At 32.5% G+C, this 20446-nt stretch overlaps 1 protein-coding gene across 1 annotated transcript in view; it reads left to right on the top strand.

The window, feature by feature from the left end:
* LOC133325270 (serine-rich adhesin for platelets) overlaps positions 1-20446 on the top strand; it is a 103289-nt gene that overhangs the window by 45567 nt on the left and 37276 nt on the right. Inside the window, exons 3-6 of the mRNA XM_061534061.1 lie at positions 1993-2231; positions 2301-2456; positions 2853-2967; positions 19951-20338. Coding sequence (XP_061390045.1) covers positions 1993-2231; positions 2301-2456; positions 2853-2967; positions 19951-20338 — 898 coding nt within the window. The remainder of the gene's footprint in view (positions 1-1992; positions 2232-2300; positions 2457-2852; positions 2968-19950; positions 20339-20446) is intronic.

Here is a 20446-nt window from a genome sequence, read left to right as displayed (position 1 = left end):
ATCAATAAAAAATCGAGGTTTTGGATATAGAAGACCGACTATATCTAAAACTGGGGCACTTCTAACGTGTCAATAAAAAATGGATGACATGACAAGACCCAAATATGTGTTTTTTATAAGTCGTATTATGAAAAATCTACTATAGAAATATATGCTGATGAAATTTTCCACATTAAAACATATAAATTGAATAAAATATGCAATTTCCATAACAATTTATGACGCCCAAATAAATAAAAAATTAGCTGCCCAATATTATTTTTAATATAATTAATTTAATAAATTTATTTTAATATGGGTCATCACACCATCTCAGACAGAAAAAGTATCTCAGGAAAACCAGTTCCTTAACAAAATTTGCAATATCATAGGAGGGTTCATTTATTTTTATATATTTTTTTAAATATATTCATGCCATTTATATTTGTTATTTTTATTCTTATTAAAATAAATTAATTTACTGACGTTTATATAAAAATTGGTGTCTGGATGAGAAATGTAAAATTCAACCTAAAACTTGAAAAGACGTCGGTTGGGGTGTTAACCCTTTCAGTGTTTTTGTCCAATATATTCGACATTTAAAATTACTCTCTTTCTTTGCGATTTTTCGGTTATACTAGGTACCGTTACAATTGATGTTTTAGTTTTTGCTGAAAGACGGACAAAACTGTACGAGGGTTAAAATACAAATTGCTTTTTTTCTAAACTCTGTGCCTTTATTTGATTTTAAATACAAACTTTTAGATTTTTATTCCGACAAAAAAAAAATTGTTAGCACTGAGAGGGTTAATTCATTGACACCATGGATGGATGAATGATTTTTAAAAAATAAATGAAAGGAAATGTCAAAATAATTAATACAACAAAAAAAGATTAACAAAAATAATTTAACAAAAAAAAAATTATTAAAAAAATATATTTAATAAAATTGTTTACAAAGCGTGGTTAGCTATTTAAATTTTGGGACCAATGCATATTGAAGATGCCAGTAATGGACAATACAAAGTCCTCGATCAATATCTCCCTTCAGCTCAGCCACAAAAACTGCCTTCAGTTCTTCCCTTCGGATCGTATATAAAGACTACCTCAAGGTTATATATAAAGTCTACTTCAGCTCGTTCTTATTTGCTTATTTGGTGTTATCCTTTTCTTCTGGACCGCGATATGTCCAATCATTCCTATTTTATGTTTTTTTAATGTGTAGATTATGTTGCTTATTACAATTCAGGGGGCTTTTGGAAGGACTCTTTTAAAAAATATTCGAAGAAAACACTTTCAAATATTTTTATATCAGAATATTCACTAGGTGACATCTTGAGGTGCCTAGAAACAACGTATCCTTGAATTTTGTACATTGGTTGGGGTTCATCCAAATGTAGTGTTGCCATTTTCCTCTGGGTGGCGCTATCTCGTGGCCGATTTCCTTTATATTTATACTCCCTTGAACTCTTCTATAAAAACAGACGCACTATAGAAAGAACCTTCAGTTCGTCTATAAAGGTTCCCTTCATATCGTCTATAAAAATTCGCTTTATCTCGCATACAAAGACTCCCTCCAACTAGTTAACAAAGACTCCACTCAGCGGGTTTATAAAGACTTCCAAAAAATAGCACCAACTGATCTGTAAAAACTCTATTCCGCTACTCGCTTCAGAAAATTTATAAAGTTACCTTCTGCTGGTCAATAAAGAGCCCCTCAACTGAGTTATAAAGATTAACTTCAGCTCGTCTATAAAAAACCTTCCATCTCCTCTATAAATACTCCCTTTCGCTCATCTTTAAAAACTCTTCAGCTCCCTTCAGCTGATCTTTAAAAACTCTATTCAGCTCATCTATAAAGAACTCGCATATTAAAACACCTTTCAGATTGTCTTTAAAAACTCCATCCAACTAATCTATAAAGACTCCCTTCAGTTCTTCCCAATTTCCTTTATTCCCTATATTGAATAATCTTCAAATTTATTTATTATCCACTTTTATTTTCCTCCATAGATTTGTCAAATGTTACATTTGCCAGAAACACATTTGCCGGAGTATCAAATGTGCCGACTGGTTACCAAAAACCGCCCAATGGGAATGTGAATTATGTCAATCCTCAAAACATTCAATGGCCCAGACATCATCATGGGTTGCCGATCAACAATCATTTAATCAACAGAAATTGGTCTATCCGATGAGGGCAAGAAGTGAAATATTTATACCCATATCCGAGTGTAATGATGGTTCAATGCGTAAGTACAACAATATGAGGATTAAAAAGTTAACAGAGTAAATAATAAAATTTTCCATTTCATTTTTAGACTTTGAAAGTGTTAGTCAAATTGGTGCCGCCACAGCTGTTATAACGCCCGAACAAAAGCTCAAAATACGCGAATATGTCGAAGAGCTGGTGGCAAAAATGTTGGGTGGAAATTTGGATACAATTGTTGTGAATCAATTGTCGAGAAGTGAAAATTGTAAGTAAACTGTTTTTCTCAACTAAGAGGCAAATATTTAACATAACATTAACAGAGAAATATGCATCCATACCGCCATCTAGTGGTGATAATGGAAACCTGTAATGCAATGATTTGAAATGTTTATAACATACCCCTCTGACGGTTATAAACATTTCATCCATGTATATCTCTCTGCCACTCTCTGTTATATGCTATGTTAATGTAGGCCAAAAAAGCATAGCATACTTTTAGGCAACAAATAACCAAAAAGCTTATTGAATTCTATTTCAAATGAAAACAGAAAATTAAATTTTGTATATTATTTTTAATACAACTTTTTCTTCTCCTCCAATTTCTTAAATGCACACTCACACATTGTCCAAATATATTGTGGTGGGTTTGTTTTACACGTAGATTTGTTATTATTTCATAAATACCACTCCAGACTGAGTAATATTTTAAAAAATCTGGAAAATGGCTTAATATTTCGTGCCATCAATAAAGGCGGTGAGTTGAGTTTCAAGATGATGTTGTTGTCATTACAAAAACATTATCATTTCTACCTCCGTTTAATAACAAAACAATTGCTAACCCTTTAAAAAATAGTTTCCATTGCGTGTTTTTGAATGAAACCGAGTACTAGTAATGATGTCTTCAAAATAATAGTTCAATGTGTAATTTTCCTAATAAATTGACTTACCTTTTTAGTTGTCTCCCTCCTCCTACTTCTCGGACTCTGACTTGGCCTTGTTGATGATGCAAATTGTTGTTTGAAAATAAGATATTAACCTTTTTGTTGTTGTGTAGTTATTTTTTGTTTACGTCTCTAACTGCTGCTAGTTTTGTATTGTTGTTGCTGTAAATACGCTAATAAATCATAAACTATACTGCATGACCTTTTAACCGGAATTAAATAAAAAATTCCTTAATATGTATTAAATTATTTGTTCGGATGATGTTCGACTGAAATGAAATTAAAAAAAACAATAATTTATTTTGTAATTAATAATAGTATAACAAAATTAATAACAATTAAATATTTTTAATACTAGAAAATATTATAACAATTCTAAGTCACTATAACCGCAAAAAAATTAATTGCAAATCGATCGATTGATATTTTAGGTCCAATGAATACTGAATTTTCAAATATCAAATAATACATAGTCATTAATGGATGTCTTCATTCCCAGCTTCTAAAAAGTCTACCTTCAGCTACTCCATAAAATATACTACTCCAATAAATATACCTATTGAAACTCCCTTGAGTCTGTACAGATCCACTTCAATATAATTACTCCCTTCCAAAGGGCCTCCCCCTTCAGCTCATTTATGACTTCCTTGAGCTCGTCTATAAATACTTTTTTCGCTGTCTTCAGCTCATTAATAAAGACTTATTGTATCTCTTTCTAAAGAATCCCTTCAGCTCGTCGTAAAGATTCCCTTTAGGTCGTCTATAGAGGCTCTATTCGGATCTTAAATAAATGTTCTTCCTCAGCCAATCTAAAACTTATTGCAGATTTTATTTTTTTATAGTTTCCTTCAGGTTATTGTACTTAATTTGAAGATTCCATGTCATATCTATTCTCTATTTGTATGGAACGAAGATAAGTACATACTCCTTATCATATTTGTTCTCGAGTAGTTGTCTTCAGTTCACCCACCTGTATTATATCATTTATAAATAGATTTTTACGCCAGTATTTTGTATTTATTTTTGGATTGATAAACAATAAAATAGAGAGGTACCAGGACAAGCAAAAATGTCGTTAAGTTTTGCCGGGCAGAAGTTTTTATAACCTCCGCTATCAGGTGAATATTCGTTATAATTAAAATCGATCGGAACTTTTATGTGAAGGCTTTCCATAGCTTGAAAGATTTGGCCACCCAAAATACTGAATATTTGGATGTGCCGTTTTATGGGAACTACGCGGAAACTTGAGTAAATTGTGATCATTTTTGGTATGGATCTAAAATATTAAATTACTGGTAATACCAATGAGTGGAGCAGGCACTGTCCTACTACTTCTGCGGAATTAAATCCAGAGCCTGGGAAAAATTCTTTGGTGTGGTAATCGTAATTTTAAACCATAAAAGAATATGTATACCCCATCACAAATTTCAGTATATAGGGGATATACAAAAGCCCTCAACCATCCACATTTATAGACTGACTATTTTTCCACATTTATAGACTGACTATTTTTCCGGACCATATCTTTCCGTACTAAACATATAATATGCAAATTTTAATCACTTTTTACACAAATCTCTTGATCCAGCTGACTTGCTAAATATTGGGCGATTATCATTAAAAGATTCTTGTTTATCTGTTACCCGGATCGCCTTCAATATGTACCTTTATGATCTACAAAGCTACCAGAAAACAGACAAAACAGTTTTCAGTTCATTTCACACCCTAAATATCATGCGACCTCTATCGGGAACTGGAGATATCGTCCTTGACTATAACTGGAACTTCATGCAAATTTTCATAGTTATCAGCGTGACATTTTTGTTTTCTGATGTGGTAATGGGAATACTAAACAATATCAGAGTATATACATCAATATAATTTGTATCAATTTAAAGGTCAACCACTCATCTTGGATTTATTGTCAACTTCTCCGGCCTTTTAAGTTGAAGAGGAAATATATATACCCCATAGAATAAAAATTCTGATTTCTTCTTCACACAATATCTTGGGTCCAATTTACCCGAGTGCATTAACCCCCCATTAACATTAGGTATCTCTGACGAACAGACACAATTGTCAAAATTGTCAAATTATAGCCAATTTGGTTGAAAAGTGACCAAAATCCACAAAGTACCGAAATTTGGGATGTATCGTTACATGGGGTGCTATCCTTAAAAGTGGACCCAATATGGATAATTTTTGGTAGAAAGATTTGTTACCCAATGCGAAGCCAAAATACAAAAATTCAACCAATTCGATTGAATAACTACCAAACTACCCTACACGAACGGACAGGACTATGGCGGAGGAAATAAACAATTTTTAATTTCAAGAACATAACGAATATTGCGTTTTTTAAAGAAATATTTTTCAAGGACTAATGGAGGAACAAGACGAAATATTAAAGACAATTTTTAACGACGATGTGAAGATTGATTTCCATGTGGTAGATTGAAGTATATTTTATTAATTTTATGGGGTTTTATGAAAAAATACATAAGTCAGTTAAAATAAATTTATTTTTATGATTTTCATTGACCTGCAAATGTCCAACTCATTTATCTTGAGTTCTCGCTTTAATACCTCTCTTCAAATACATGAGATAATAATGCAATGTGAGTGAGACACACAATAAATATTGATTCATTGCGGCCAACAGTGTTTACACTTCAGAATATAATAAAAATTTCAGACCCCTTCAACTCACCTGCAAAGAAAAATAAACAAAAACAATAACAACAACAACAGCAAAATCCCCGCAATATTAATTTATAGCGGTGGATTTCAATTAATTGCAAACTAATGAGAGTAAAACGCGTAATAGAGAGAGAAAAAGAAGAGATACGAATTATACCACACACAAGGGTCAAATTGTCAAATGTTATCAATAAAATAAAAAGAAAAAAACAACAATAACAACAAAATCTATTAAGAAGGCTTGTTGTTGTTAACAACATGCTGCTACCCCCAAAACAACGAAATTGCAATGGGGAGTCATCCCCACCAGCCAACTATTCTATTGATGACAGACAACATTGTTAATAGATGTTTGATATCAATAAAAAGAGTCGTCGGTACACACAATACAGAGAGCGAAACGCACTCACGCCGCTTTACTCATTCAATATGCCAAATATAACTGCCAACAAAATTCTCTTAGATCTCTCCAACGCCATGCCAAGCCAAGCACGTTAGACGGACGACATTGAAATTGAATTTCAGCAACACAAAAAATCAGTCGTTAAACGCGCGCCAATGTGGAGATAACAAAATAATATTTATATATTATTATTATCAATTTAAAAAAGAAAACATAATATATTTTTTGTATATAAAAATAATAATAAAAAATAATCCAAAGATAAAAAGAATTCATAGGAAAAAAATAATTAAAACAAAAAGTAGCAAAAATTAAATTAGAAATTTAAAAAAAAAAAATCAAAAATTCCGAAATTGTAATAATTAAAAAAAGTTCAACGTTTCTTTTTTGTTATTGTTGTTAAAGAAATTGTATACATCAACGGCAACAGCAACAACAATTGTTGATTTGTCTTTCTTGGCCAATTTTTCTGCGGTGATATCAGTGCGTAAATATTGTTATCACTTGGAAGATATTTTTATTGTATCGTCGTTTTGTGTGCCACTTTTTTTTCGTCTTTTGTGTCAGTGAGTGAGTGTGTGCAACAATAAAAACAAGTGTCTGAAACATAATAGCCTAAAAACTGATAACCATAAAAAATCAAGAATGTTCAAAATAAAAAAGAATAAAAATCTGCAAAATACCAACGAAACAAAAAAAAATATCTCACAAACACGCGCACACAAACAATCAGTGAAACCCCACACACACCTTTGGCATGCCTCCCATCAAAGTGGAATTCATGAATAACCTACAACAAAAATTGCAGTGAAATAAAACAAATGACAAGCCAATAAACAAAAACAAAAGAAGCTTCAAAATACTGAAAACTTCCGTCTTGATTTTAAATAGCTCTCTTAGAAAACACATGAATATTAAACAAATCAAATATAAAAATCATCGAAAATATAAATAAATATTAAAATAATTAAAATATATTTGGAATGTAAATAATAATCATTTTTAATAGAAAAAACAACAACAAGAAAAACTAAACTTGACCTTTACAATTAGCCGGTATTATCACGATCTGTCTGGGCAAAGCAACAAAAAAACAAACTTGGCAAACAACACACCAACAACAAATACGAAGCTCCACTAAATCATGCAGTGGCTGAAATAAAAGATGCATCAACCAACACCTTGCCTGCTTGTCTTGTGGATTATAGAAGAGTCGGTTGGAAAATGGGGCGGGTGGTGTGTTTAAACATTTTTGTATGGTCTTTAAAAACTCGTAAACACTTCATAAAAACGGAAAGAGATTATTTTTGACGTAATAATAACAGGGGGTTTATCATCAATTTTATGGAAAATGAAATGAAAATTATTATTGTAATGGAATATTGCTGCATTATTGAAATTTTGTATTTATTTTCCCCTCCAATATGGTTAGCGCAATAATAATGGAGGAATAGGAAACCTGGAAAAATACTCCACCATGAGCACACATTCAAACAACCTTAAATCGATCGGGATCGTAAATATTATCGACTCTCTGGTTGGAAAATTAGGCTAGGTCCTTCAACATACCAGGACCAAATAAGCTCAAAACTGTACCCAAAATCGAATATTGGTGGTTACCTTTATATAGGGGCTATATCAACAAAGGACCCAATGAGAACCCAAAATATCAAATTTAATTATGTATTGTTGAAAACATATAAACCTATATTGATTATTTTTGATAGGAAAATTTTTCGGCTAATGAGAATGCAAAACATAGCATCACAGCCAATTTAGTTGAAAAACGTGTCCAAAACACACCAATGATGGGGGCTAACCTGAAACTTGGATTAATATTCATCATTTTTAATAGAAAGATGTGCTACCCCCGGCTAATTATAGACAATTCCAATAAAAATTCGTAAAATACTTAATAGTAGGGTGGAACCTTATAAGGGGGCTACTCCGAGAAATTTGGGCCAATATAGATAATTTTATTTTTAACAAGTTTACATTTATTATATTTACAAGTTTTGATCGGAACATATGGTACGCAATGGGAATCCAGAAAAAGGCTATGTCGCAAAATCGAAAATCTCCAAGATATCCAAATCTGGGAAGTGTATCGTTATAGTAGTGGACCAATATTTTGGTGGAGAGATTCTCTACATAATGCGAACCAAAATACGAAACTAAATTAATTCGATTGAAAAAATTTCCCAAAATATCAAATATTTTGGGTATCATTATATTGGGGCTATGCCAAAGTTGTACGTATCAATGTATTTAAAAAGTCGCAAAGCTCTACCTTAAATATTGCGAGATCTATCGTAATTTGAACAGCCGGACAGTGCTACATCGACATATTTTAATCCAGATAATTGTCGAATCACTATCGTTGGGCTCATGCTAAGCTACTTTTACGAATGTTTTGGTGCTAAATTTTGGCCAATAACAACGTCGATCCACATTATCTCAAAACGGTTCATGGTTGTACCAAAGCCCTACCATCCCGAAAGACACGTTCAGGAGAGCCAATATTGAAAAAATCACGTCAAGTTCAGTCCAATGTTACGGGTTTCTCACTTTTTCTGGGACTTCAATGGGTGCGCATAATGAATTATTGCCGCAAGGATTACTTTTAAGGGGACAATATAGTTAAATATAAATAAACACTTTCTGAAAAAAATTAAACTAATGACTACTCTTTGATTTGTTTGGGATATGATTTTTTGTCTCAATATCTAACTATCAAACTTATTTTGTTGTTATTGCCAAAATTTTTAAAAACTCTGAAAGTTCCGACGACTTTAATTATGTTCATGTATTATTATTGCTAGTCTCCTGAAACCCCAACGATTAAAGTCCATGGAATTCAACCAGAAAATGATAAGAATTCAGTTCTCTGTTTAATTTTTCGTACTACAAAAAATATATATTTGACAATTATCATTATTTTTGCTATTTCCAATAAAAAACAAATGGTTGATTCTATAATTCGTAGTATTTTCGTTGACAACTGATACTAAAACAACAACCAATAAAATACTTCATAATTAACCTTGACCCTAAATTTGTGTCAAAAAATGTTAAATGCAAAGCAAATATTAAAATAAAAAAAAACAAAATATTCATTTAGTTTGGTCAGATGAGTTAGTACACGCTTAGCTTGGCCGTAGGTGAAAACTAAACTCCATTAATACAACAACAAACAAGCACTACTACATGTTGCTAAAACATTAACTAAAAATGCCTCCAAAAAGGTTAATAAGTTTGTCAAAATAAGCAAAAAATAAATAGATAAAATAAAGTGTTAATTAAGAAGATACACCAACTACGTCAACAAATTATTAGCTTAAAACAAATTGTTGATATGTTTTCACATATGTAGTATGTATTACAGCAGAGTAGGGGAAGTGAGGATAATTCAAAATGGGAATGTCAAAAAAAGTAGTGCCACCCAGTGCAAAATGGCAACACTCAATAAGCAAGGACCTAAACCACTGCACACAATTCTAGGAGGCGTTGTTTTTCGGCAAAGTCAGATGGCATCACCATAACATAGGACAGTATTATCAGTATTTTTAATATATATTTTTACCCACAATAACTAAATAGATGAGTTTCACTATTGAAACTTGTATTTAGGTATGCGATGTTCATTATAACCATGCTTGACTGTATCTAGAAACACACATGACATACAAATTCCACTTATGAAAGCGTGCCTGACGATTAGACTCCGATTTTTTTTAAATAATGACAATATTTTTCGTATTAATGATGTTGAACTGGAATAAAGTTCTAGATTTGATGAGACTTGTATGCTGGAGACATGTTTCTCTACTAAACAGGTTGCAAGAATGAATTAATATTATGAAAAAGTGGAAATAAATTTAAAATAATGATATTATGATCACCATTTCATGAAATGAACGTCGTTAACTTTGGCAGGTAAGATTTAAAACCACTTTTATGTGGGGGCAAAAAATAATAGTCAAATTTTAGTAGAAAATTTTTTTCAATAAACACCAAAATATCCAATTAGGGGCAATTCGGTTGAAAAACTCCTCAAAATAGTTAAATTGAATTAATATTCCTAATAATTGGGTATAATGTTTAGCTAGAGGATTTCCCAAATTTGGGTAAATATAGATACTTTTTGGTAAGGAGATTGTTTACGGAATGAGAATCCAAAATATCAGATTAAAGTCAATTCGGTTAAAAAAATTGTCTAAACTTCCCTATAAAAGCCATTCTGTTGAAAACCCGAAATATTTGTACAATACCCTCGTTGTTTACCATAAATCTTCTATCTAAAAAATGTCTGTAACGGAATCTTCCGATTTTACTTCTTTTGACGTGTTTGTAATTGTTCAATATATTTTTTTAATCTAACATAATTTGTTTTGAATGCCGCATAACCTTGGGCGCCATTTCTAAAACAAACCTATTCACGCATAATTCATTCAATTATATTTAAAAAAAACTATTTTAACATAGAAATAAAAACCATTGATAATCATTGTATTCTAAAATAAAAAAGAACAAAACAATGATGACAACATGTTTTTTTAGTACCAATTCTAAAAAATCCCCCTACTTTCCACCCCACCAGCTATCATTGTTTCAAAATAGCAACAATTTATCATTTGCAAAATTAATTGTAAAGTTATGTTAATTTCATCAAGAGAATCTAGTTCCACTACAAAACTAAAATAAAACAAACCGTCATAACTATTTCAATCACACAAAAAAAGAAGCCATAGATATTATAAATATTGAATGAATGAATAGATGATTCTGCGCGGAAATTCTAAAACAAAACAAAAATTATTTAAATTTCGAATACCATGGAAGATGTCAACCATGATGATTCTGGTGATGAGAATATAACAGCTAATGCGGAACATTGACTATGAAACGAGACACCTTTTCAAAATGCTTAAATCAATAAATAATCGTTTTGTTTGATTTTTTTTGATTTAATGCTTATATTTTTTACATTTATATAATAAATTTACACTTGACTTATAGCAATTAGTGTGGAAATAATAAATTGTTTAAACAATTTAAAGAGAAAAGTTCAAATACGAAAGTAATAGACGTCAGTCAGTAGCCCTTTAGAAATTCCCGCCTGTGTAAAAAAACAAGTTTATTTTCTAATTATATTATTATTGTTGCTGGAGCAAAGTCGAAATTGAAATCTTTAACTTTGTTTATTAACTTTTGAACAATGACATGACATATTATTAGCATATGCAGCTCAATTGCTAATCGATGCAAAAATGTTCAGAATAAACTCGCCGACAATAATGGGATCTGGAGTCCATGGTGTCTACGACGTCTTTGAATCCCTTATAGAGGCATTGTATTCTATAGTTCGACTATAAGAATTTTTTTCTATAAAAAATGCCTCTAATATTTATATCGAAACAAATGTCTTATACGGAAGACCTTATACAATGGATTTTCGTCCACAGAATTTTCTTTAGAGCCATTTTCTTCTATGCACAGCCTTATAAAGCTATTATTTTTAAAAATCTTCTATTATAGTGGTATTGCCAATTTTTGATACTTTTTTCCAATCGACGTGATCGGGATCTTTATTTGCGGGTGGCGCAGTTTGGTGATCTAAACAACAAACTGATAAGAATGGCAGGAGATGGCGCCACCCTGAGGAAAATGGCAATACTAAATAAGCAAGGAACCCAACCACTGCACAAAAGTCAATGAGACGTTGTTTCTAGGCAACGATAGATGGCAGCCGCATCACTTAGGACAGGCTACAACAGACTAAATCTCTACCTTCTGAAATAAAATGTTATGATTACCGAAATACTAATCGATTAATATAACGATGCTTTGTGGAAGCTCTAGGTGTGTTTCCCAATCGAAGTGGTTTTAATTTGACAATCCGGGTTTTAGAGGCTAGTTAATGTGATCGCTGTAAATTTTATGTTTGAAATAGCCCTTCCCATGAATTTACAAAAGACATTTAATAGGTCTATGGTAGAAGACCCTGACTTTCTATCCATAGTACATTTTTTGAAGGTATTCAATTTTTAGAAGCCTGTAAAATGATATTCCGTCTATAGATGACATATTGACAAATGTCTGCCTTGAAAGACCACTTGAAGGTATTCCAGAGGTTTAGAAAACTATTGAAAATTATATATCATTAAAATATGTCCTGATGGTTTGCAGAAGTCCTGTTGAAAGTCTTTTGTGTATAAATAAACGTTATTGGAGGACTTATGTCATATTGGTGGAGATCTTATGTATGCAAATATTTGTTTGAAGGTTTGTAGAACTTATATTTAAGATCTTCTGTGAATGGACATTTTTAACAGATTTCTATCTATAGAATACCTCTTTATGGTGCATAGAAGACTCGCTGACGCTATTCAGTTTATAAAACTCCAGTTGAATGTCGCATGTCTGTAGAAAGCTTGTTAAGGGTATACTGTCTATAGAATTTCTGATGGTCCTGATGGTTTGTAGAAGTCGTGTTGAAAGTCTTTTGTGTATAAAAAAACGTTATTGAAGGTCTTATGTCCTATTGGTAGACCTCAGTATAGTCTATTGGATAGACTTCTAAAGCTATTGGAGATCTTATGGCCACAAATAATTGTTTTAAGGTTTGTAGAACTTCCATTGAAGATCTTCTGTAAATGGACATTTTTAAATACCTCTTGATTGTGCATAGAAGACTCGCTGACTCTATTCGGTTTATATAATTCCAGTTGAATGTCGCATGTCTGTAGAAAGCTTGTTAAGGGTATACTTTCTATAGAATGTTCGATGGTCCTGATGGTTTGTAGAAGTCCTGTTGAAAGTATTTTGTGTATATCAAAAAACTTATTGGCGGACTTCTATCCTATTGCTGGTCCTCAGTATAGACTTATCATAGGTCTTCTAGAGCTACTGGAGATTTTATGTCAGCAAATAATTGGTGGAAGGTTTGTAGAACTTCTATTGAAGACCTTCTGTGACAGGACATTTTTAAATTACTTCTATCTATAGAATACCTCTTGATGATGTATAGAAAACCCGTTGACGGTATTCGGTCTATAAAATTTCAGTTCAATGTCGCATGTCTTTAGAAAGCTTGTTGAGGGTATAATGGTCTATAAAATATATATGTTGCAGATTGCCTGTCTACAGGAGACCTGTTAAAAGACTTTTGGATATCTTGATGGTGCATAGAAGAGCCGTCGACGCTATTCGGTCTATAAAATTCCACTTAAATGTCGCATGTCTGTACAATTTTGTTGAGGGTATACTGGTCTATAGAATATCTGTTGGAGATTGTCTGTCTACAGGAAACCTGCGAAATGTCTTTTGTCTTTGGTAGACCTATTCGAAGGTATTTTTTGTGTCTATAAAAGACAATTCAACGGTCCTTTGTCTTGTGATGGTCGGCAAAACCCCTACTTCCAATAGAAGACTTTTTGAAGGTATATTGTGCTCGAAGGTCTCCTCCCTGAATTCTACAGAATTCCTGTGAAAAGTTTCCTGTCTATCGAAGATGTTTTGTCTATGGAAGTCCTGTCGCCTATATCGGACAACTTGAAGATCTTATGTTTGACGTATTAAATGTTCAGTTCTGAACTAGATTTGGAATATTTTTGTTAATCTGTGGAAGTCTTTTAAAAAATATTCTTCTGTGAGTTATATTTTATAACAAGACAATTGCAATGTTGGTGGCTTACATTAGTGTAAATTTTAGTGTCAATTGGGATCTCCTATTAATCCTAAGGATTAATATAAAGCTTCCCAATATATTTTAGCTCTTTGGATCATTAACTAATAAATTTTGACAACTGTGTCATTGCTCTCTAATTATTGGGTCATCGACTGAAAAAGAGTTGCATGATTTAAAATCATCAATCCAATTTTGGAAATTCCCAAACAAGCACTTCTCCAAACATCCAACAACAACTGGTTGCACTCGCTTTAGATTAACTGTCTTCTATTTTATGGTCCCCAATAAAAATATAACACCACCGACCAAGTCAACATTCGAGTGTGTTTTGGGCCTTATTATGTTAATTGGCATCTTAATAATGCGGCTAGTTTTGTCGGAGACCAAACTGTGTGGTTGTATGAAAAGAAAGAAAAACTCACAACTACCGACCATTGAGGAAAGTTGTTGGCAATGACATTTTTTTCATATTTGGAAATGTTGGTGGTGGTAAAATATAACTGGACAGCTTTTCTTCCATTCAGTCAATCATGCCTCCATTCATTGCACTCATATGTCGTCGTGAAGATGTAACCATAAAATATTTATTGTGGTTATACCATCACCGGTACTGACCACTCCACTCCAAACGGAGGTTACACAAATAATGTGTGGCTTTGAATGAAAATGAAAGTATTTATGTCAAATACCGTTGACATTTGGGAGGAGACACATCATCGTATCGTAATAATGAAAATGCTTTAAAAACAAATGATGTGTGAAGAATATATGGTATGGTATTTGGTTCGAAATTATGAAAGAAAAATACAAACGAATATTTATAAATGAATATGTTTGTCAATAGTTGTTTAAATGAGTATTTAAAAAAGACATTTCATAGATTTTATTAAACAATTTCGATATTAATGATATTAGATTAACCAAATGCCAATTAAAAAAAAAACATATGCACAAAGACTTGATACCCTATACCATAGAGTGGTGAAGGATTTAATAATTTTATTAAAGATGTACAAATATTCAACAAAAAAATCTTTCAAATTTGATTCCAACATTTAAATAAATATTTTTTAATACACATTTCTTATAAGTAATCATTTTTAGGATTTCTTCTAAGTCTGAAATGTTTTGTTCTTAGTTTCAAATACTGAAATTTTTGTAGAGAACATATTTATAAACTCCCAAGGTAGTCTAGTTTTTCTCCTCCCTCTCCTGACCCCCTCTCTCTACTCCATGTTTTATCAATTGACTTGCATTTTGTTATCAAAGCCTGCCTTTACTTTAAATAAATAAATGCACATACATTTCATTTTCATTCATAAAGAATTATGTGCATTTTAATAACAACGGCGATCACTCAAATGTAGGTAGGTTCCAAAGCCTCAGATCACAAACAATAATACAAAAAGACACCAAAACACCCAAATACAACAAACAGCTCTTGGTTTTATTTCAGGGGTCATTGAATTTCATTGCATTGCATGTTGTATAACATATTTGAGAGGTTTACTTTTTTTTGCCACAAACTATTTGATCGCATTGCAATTAAATGGTATTTTAAACGGTTAATACAGCAAGTGTTATTGTTGGCAAGAACAATTATAATAACAACAACAACAAAAAATAGTTATTTTGTAACACATTAAACACTTACATTGTTGTGCAATTTTTTTGTCGGAAAAACTTAATTAGATTTATTTCTGGATGAAATTTGGAAGGTGTATATGAAGGAAATCACAAAGAAAACCCTGGTCTCTGGTGCCAATTTCATGAATGAAAAATTATAAATGACAATTGTGTTCTCTCGATTTTCAGAAATGGTATATACAACACCATCAGATATTTTATTTCATTAAGTTTATATTTTGTATAGAATTCTTTAAAAGATATTTAATGAAAAAACTAATTATATCCAATGAGGATTTCCATACCATTTGCACATTTTTCAATTCCAATATTTATGAATGACTACCGGAAGAGATATCATTACTTAAATTGAGATCAGATCTTTGATATATAAATATTTGAGTTTAAAAACTATATACGCTATCTGAATTATAGGCAGTTTTTTCCTTAAAACAGTCGAGTATGCTTATAATGAACGCCGGTTATAAGAACTTCATTTATAGCGAACACCTTTTTGATACATATTTTTTATACAAATATTTACCCTTATAACAAACCGCGGATATAGCGAACTCTTTTTATAACGATCTATTTTATCGGTCCCTACATTCAGTTTTCTTAAGTAAAAAAACTACCCGTTTCTAACTGAATATATACTTTTTCTGCAAAGCCTATGTCTACCTTGGATATAACGAACTAATTTGGTTGATCCCTGCTAGTTCGCTATAAACGACTGTATATATACCTCTTCTGTACCTCAGAAGACCTCTCCTATGTATTAGGACACATCTTTTCTTTGAATACCTCTTCTATAGCTTCGAACACCTCTTTATAGCATCGAATACCTCTTCTATAGCTTCGGACCACAGAATACCTCTTTTATACCTCAGAAGACCTCTTTTATGGCTTAGAATACTTCTCCTATATATTAAAAAACCTCTTCTACAGATTTGAAGCTTAGCTTAGAAGACATTTTCCATAGCTTCGAAGACCTCTTCTATAACTCAGAAGACCTGTTATATCGCTAATATATTAGAAAACCTCTTCTACAGATTTGAAGACCTCTTCTATAGCTTACTTTTCCATAGCTCCCAAGACCTCTTCTAAAGATTGGAAGGCCTTTTCTATATATTAGAAGACCTCTTTTATAGCTTCGTAAAACTCTTCGATAGCTTAGAAGACCTCTTTTATAGCTTCGAACATCAGAAGACCTCTCTATCGCTTAGAATAACTCTCTTATATCTTATAAAACCGCTTCTACAGATTTGAAGATCCCTTCTATAGCTTGAAGATCCCTTCTATAGCTTGAAGAACTCTTCTATATATTAGAAGACCTCTTCTATAGCTTCGTAAAACTCCACTATATCTTAGAAGACCTCCTACAACTTCGAAGGCATCTTCTGTAGCTTCGAACACCTCCTCTATAGCTTCGAAGATCTCTTCTATATGTCTTTGATATCTAAACTAAGGTCGTGGATTTTTGTCGTCTTCAATTACTCCTCTAGGGAGCATTAGGCTTCTACAAAGCATTTTCATCTAATAGTTTGTTGGTTTCGTTATCATTGTTGTTATTCCAGCAAAGTAGATTATATTGGTCTAACTTGCTCTAGGAAATCGGACTGCCCTCTATCTTTGCCTAGAAACAGTGCATTTTTGAATTTTGGCCCTTGGCCCTTGCTTACTTAAGTGTGACCATTTCGCACTGGGTGGAGCTATCTCTTGACATTGCTATTCTGTGTTATCCTCATATTCAAACCCAGGAACCCAAAAAATATTTTTAAAGACTGACTGGGCTGTATGAAATAATGCTAGAATAAATATTAAAACTGAAATTGTGGATTTAGAAATGAGAAAAAGTTGAAAGTTGCAACCTTCTGATATTTTTAGCACTGACTAATAAATGTCAAATTATTATCGCAGTCCTGCTACTGTTTAATAATTTCTAAAATTGCAATTAATTTTGACAGCCTATTACAATTTTTTGTGAATACAACAAAATCAAGTAATGAAAGTATAATTACCATTATCAACAACAAAAATAATACGGATACATATGTAATCAATAAACCAGTTACTTATTTAAAAATATATAAAATCAATAAAATAATTAATAACAGCAACGAATTGACGTCATTGAATTAAACGCGTAATGCATTCAACTCCCAAACCAAAATTGAGAAAACCCCAACCAACCGTCATAGACAACGTCATTAACATTAATGTAAATTAAGTGATTTTGAAAATGAATGAAACAGGCCGGGCAATGAAAGTAAAACGAAAAAAATACACTCTAATCTCAACACCCTGCCACACTCCTATCCCCGACAAACAGACTTGAAAACATAATTATGACAAAAAATCCAAATACGACGGCTTAATGCAACAATTCCACAAGACAAGATAAACAAAATCAAGATAAAACGGCAAATAAACAACTTCCCCGAAAAAAACAGTTCGATGTTTGCAAACATGTAAAAGCTATGTATGCAGCGCCACGCCATATAGCTTCCTTAAGTTGTGAACATGAAATATGGAAATTATCCAACATGAACATATATTTTATAATAAATAAAATAAAAATATTTATTTATTTATTTCGAATTATAGTACCAAAGAAAATTAAAAAAATTAAAACCAAAAATAAATATTCCCAAAAAAATATGAACACTAAAAATTAAAAATCAAATATTAAAAAAAAATATTGTTAAAAACAAGACATATAAATTGTTGTAATGTCATCATCGCATGGTGGTGGTAACAACATTACTGTTGCAACCACTCCAACTACTGTCACCTCGTCGCCGCCACCAGCTGAAGCTATTGCTACCACTTTTATGCCCCATCACCAATACCTCCCATCATTCTCAGCCGCAGTTGTTGTGACCAGTCCATCATGGACTTTATGTTTGGCCTGATAACGGGCATATTTGGAATTGTGGTGGCATTAGCATTGTTTGTAGTCCATGTCTTAAAAGTAAATTTAGGTAAATTGAGTCTTTAACGTGTCTTTTATTTCATTTCGTTTGCATTTTATTTATGTTATGATTTCATAGCAAAACCATAGATGATGACGGGTAGATAGCAAAGCAAACAATAACAAAATATTGTAGTAATAGTGGCAAAATTAATGTTAAATCTGTGAATGAATGCATGTTACGAGGGTAGAGCGATAATTATGGGAAACTAATCTTCTATAACATACAAGACTTCTATACCACAGAAAACTTCTTCTATATCATAGAAGACCACTCATGTAGCTTGGATGGACCTCTTCTAGAGCTTAGAAGACCTATTCTATAGCTTTTTATACCTCTTATACAGCTTCGAATACTTCTTCTAAAGCTCAGAAGACATCTTCAATACCTTAGAAGACCTCTTCTTAGCTTAGAAGACCCCTTCTATAGCTTCGAAGACCTCTTCTATAGCTTAGAACACATTTTCTATAGCTTCGAAGACTTCTTCTATAGCTTCGAAGATCTCTTCAATAGGTTAGAATCCTCTTTCATAGCCTGGAACACCTCTGCTATACCTTCGAAGACCTCTTTTATAGCTTAGAAGACCTTTTTATAGCTTCGAAGACATTTTCAATAGCTTCGATGACCTCTTCTTATAAGACCTCCTCTATATCTTAAAATACATCTATATCTTACACTACCTTCGAAGACCTCTTCTTTAGCTTCGAAAACCTCTTCTATAGTTTCGATTCTCCCTTCTATAGCTTAGAAGACCTCTTCCAAAGCTTCGAAGGCCCCTTTGATGGCTTATTCTAAAGCTTAAAAGACCTCTTCTATAGCCTTAAAGGCCTCTTCTACAGTTTCGAAGACCTGTTTTATAGTTGCGAAGACCTATTTTGTAGCTTCGAAGACCTCTTCTATAGCTTCAAATAACCTCTGCCATAGCTTCGAAGACATATTCTATAGCTTCGCAAATTTCTCCTATAGCTTGGAAGACCTCTTCCATTGCCTCGAAGGCCTCTTCTGGACCTTAGAATAACTCCCCTTTAGCTTAGAAGACCTCTCCTATTGCTTAAAAATCATAGAGGAACTTTGAGCAAAGAAGACCTCTTCCATAGCATAACAGACTTGTTTTGTAGCTTAGAAGATATCTTCCATCGTTGAGAAGTCATCTTCTATAGCTTCAATACCTCTAATATAACTTAGAATATCACTTCTTTATGTGTTTCCAAATTTTCCCCATAATTATCACACCACTCCTCCTTATCTGTGTGTTTATAAAATCTAGTTAATGTGCCATTAGTTAGTCCGTATATACTGTAACTCACATACACATAACATAATTATCGGTATTATTTAAGTTGCATGTCATTAATGTTATTATTGCATTTTCAGTAAACCTAACCTAAAAACAAACCCCTCAATGTTTACACTTCGTTAAACAGCTGCATTAACTTGTCCACACTTTTTACAGATTTACCTGCGCCACCACCAAAAACCAATGGCCACCTGCACCCACATCATCACCCTCACATCTATACAAATGGCTCAATTTCGCATGGTGATGGATCACGCGAATCAACACCGGGTCCAGATTTTACAGACATTTCAGAAGCCCGCTTGCGTAAGATGATCCAAAGCATCATTGAGGAGACAATCGATATGCCACCTCTATCCAAAACTTATGCTGTCTCTGAAATAGCTCTAGATCGGCCGAGTAAAATGGCCGATATGAATTTGGCAAATGGTGGTGGGCTACGTCGCCATCGTACCGAACATTATTTCGAGCCAACAAGCTATCAGGATCTATTGGCGACAGCTGTGCTGAATAAGGTAAGTTGGGATTTTTTTTTCAAGAGGGGCATATTTTTAATTTTAACTGGGAAAAAATGGGAAATAATCCACGAACTTTATTCCCTTTGGCTGCGATTAACTTATTAC

Source organism: Musca vetustissima, unplaced genomic scaffold, assembly GCF_032173495.1.
Source record: "Musca vetustissima isolate MV318-11 ecotype Yass unplaced genomic scaffold, APGP_CSIRO_Mvet_v1 utg16819, whole genome shotgun sequence".
Classification (NCBI taxonomy): Eukaryota; Metazoa; Arthropoda; class Insecta; order Diptera; family Muscidae; genus Musca; species Musca vetustissima.
The sequence above is the reverse complement of the archived record's forward strand: the minus strand, read 5'-3'. Positions and strand labels throughout refer to the sequence as shown.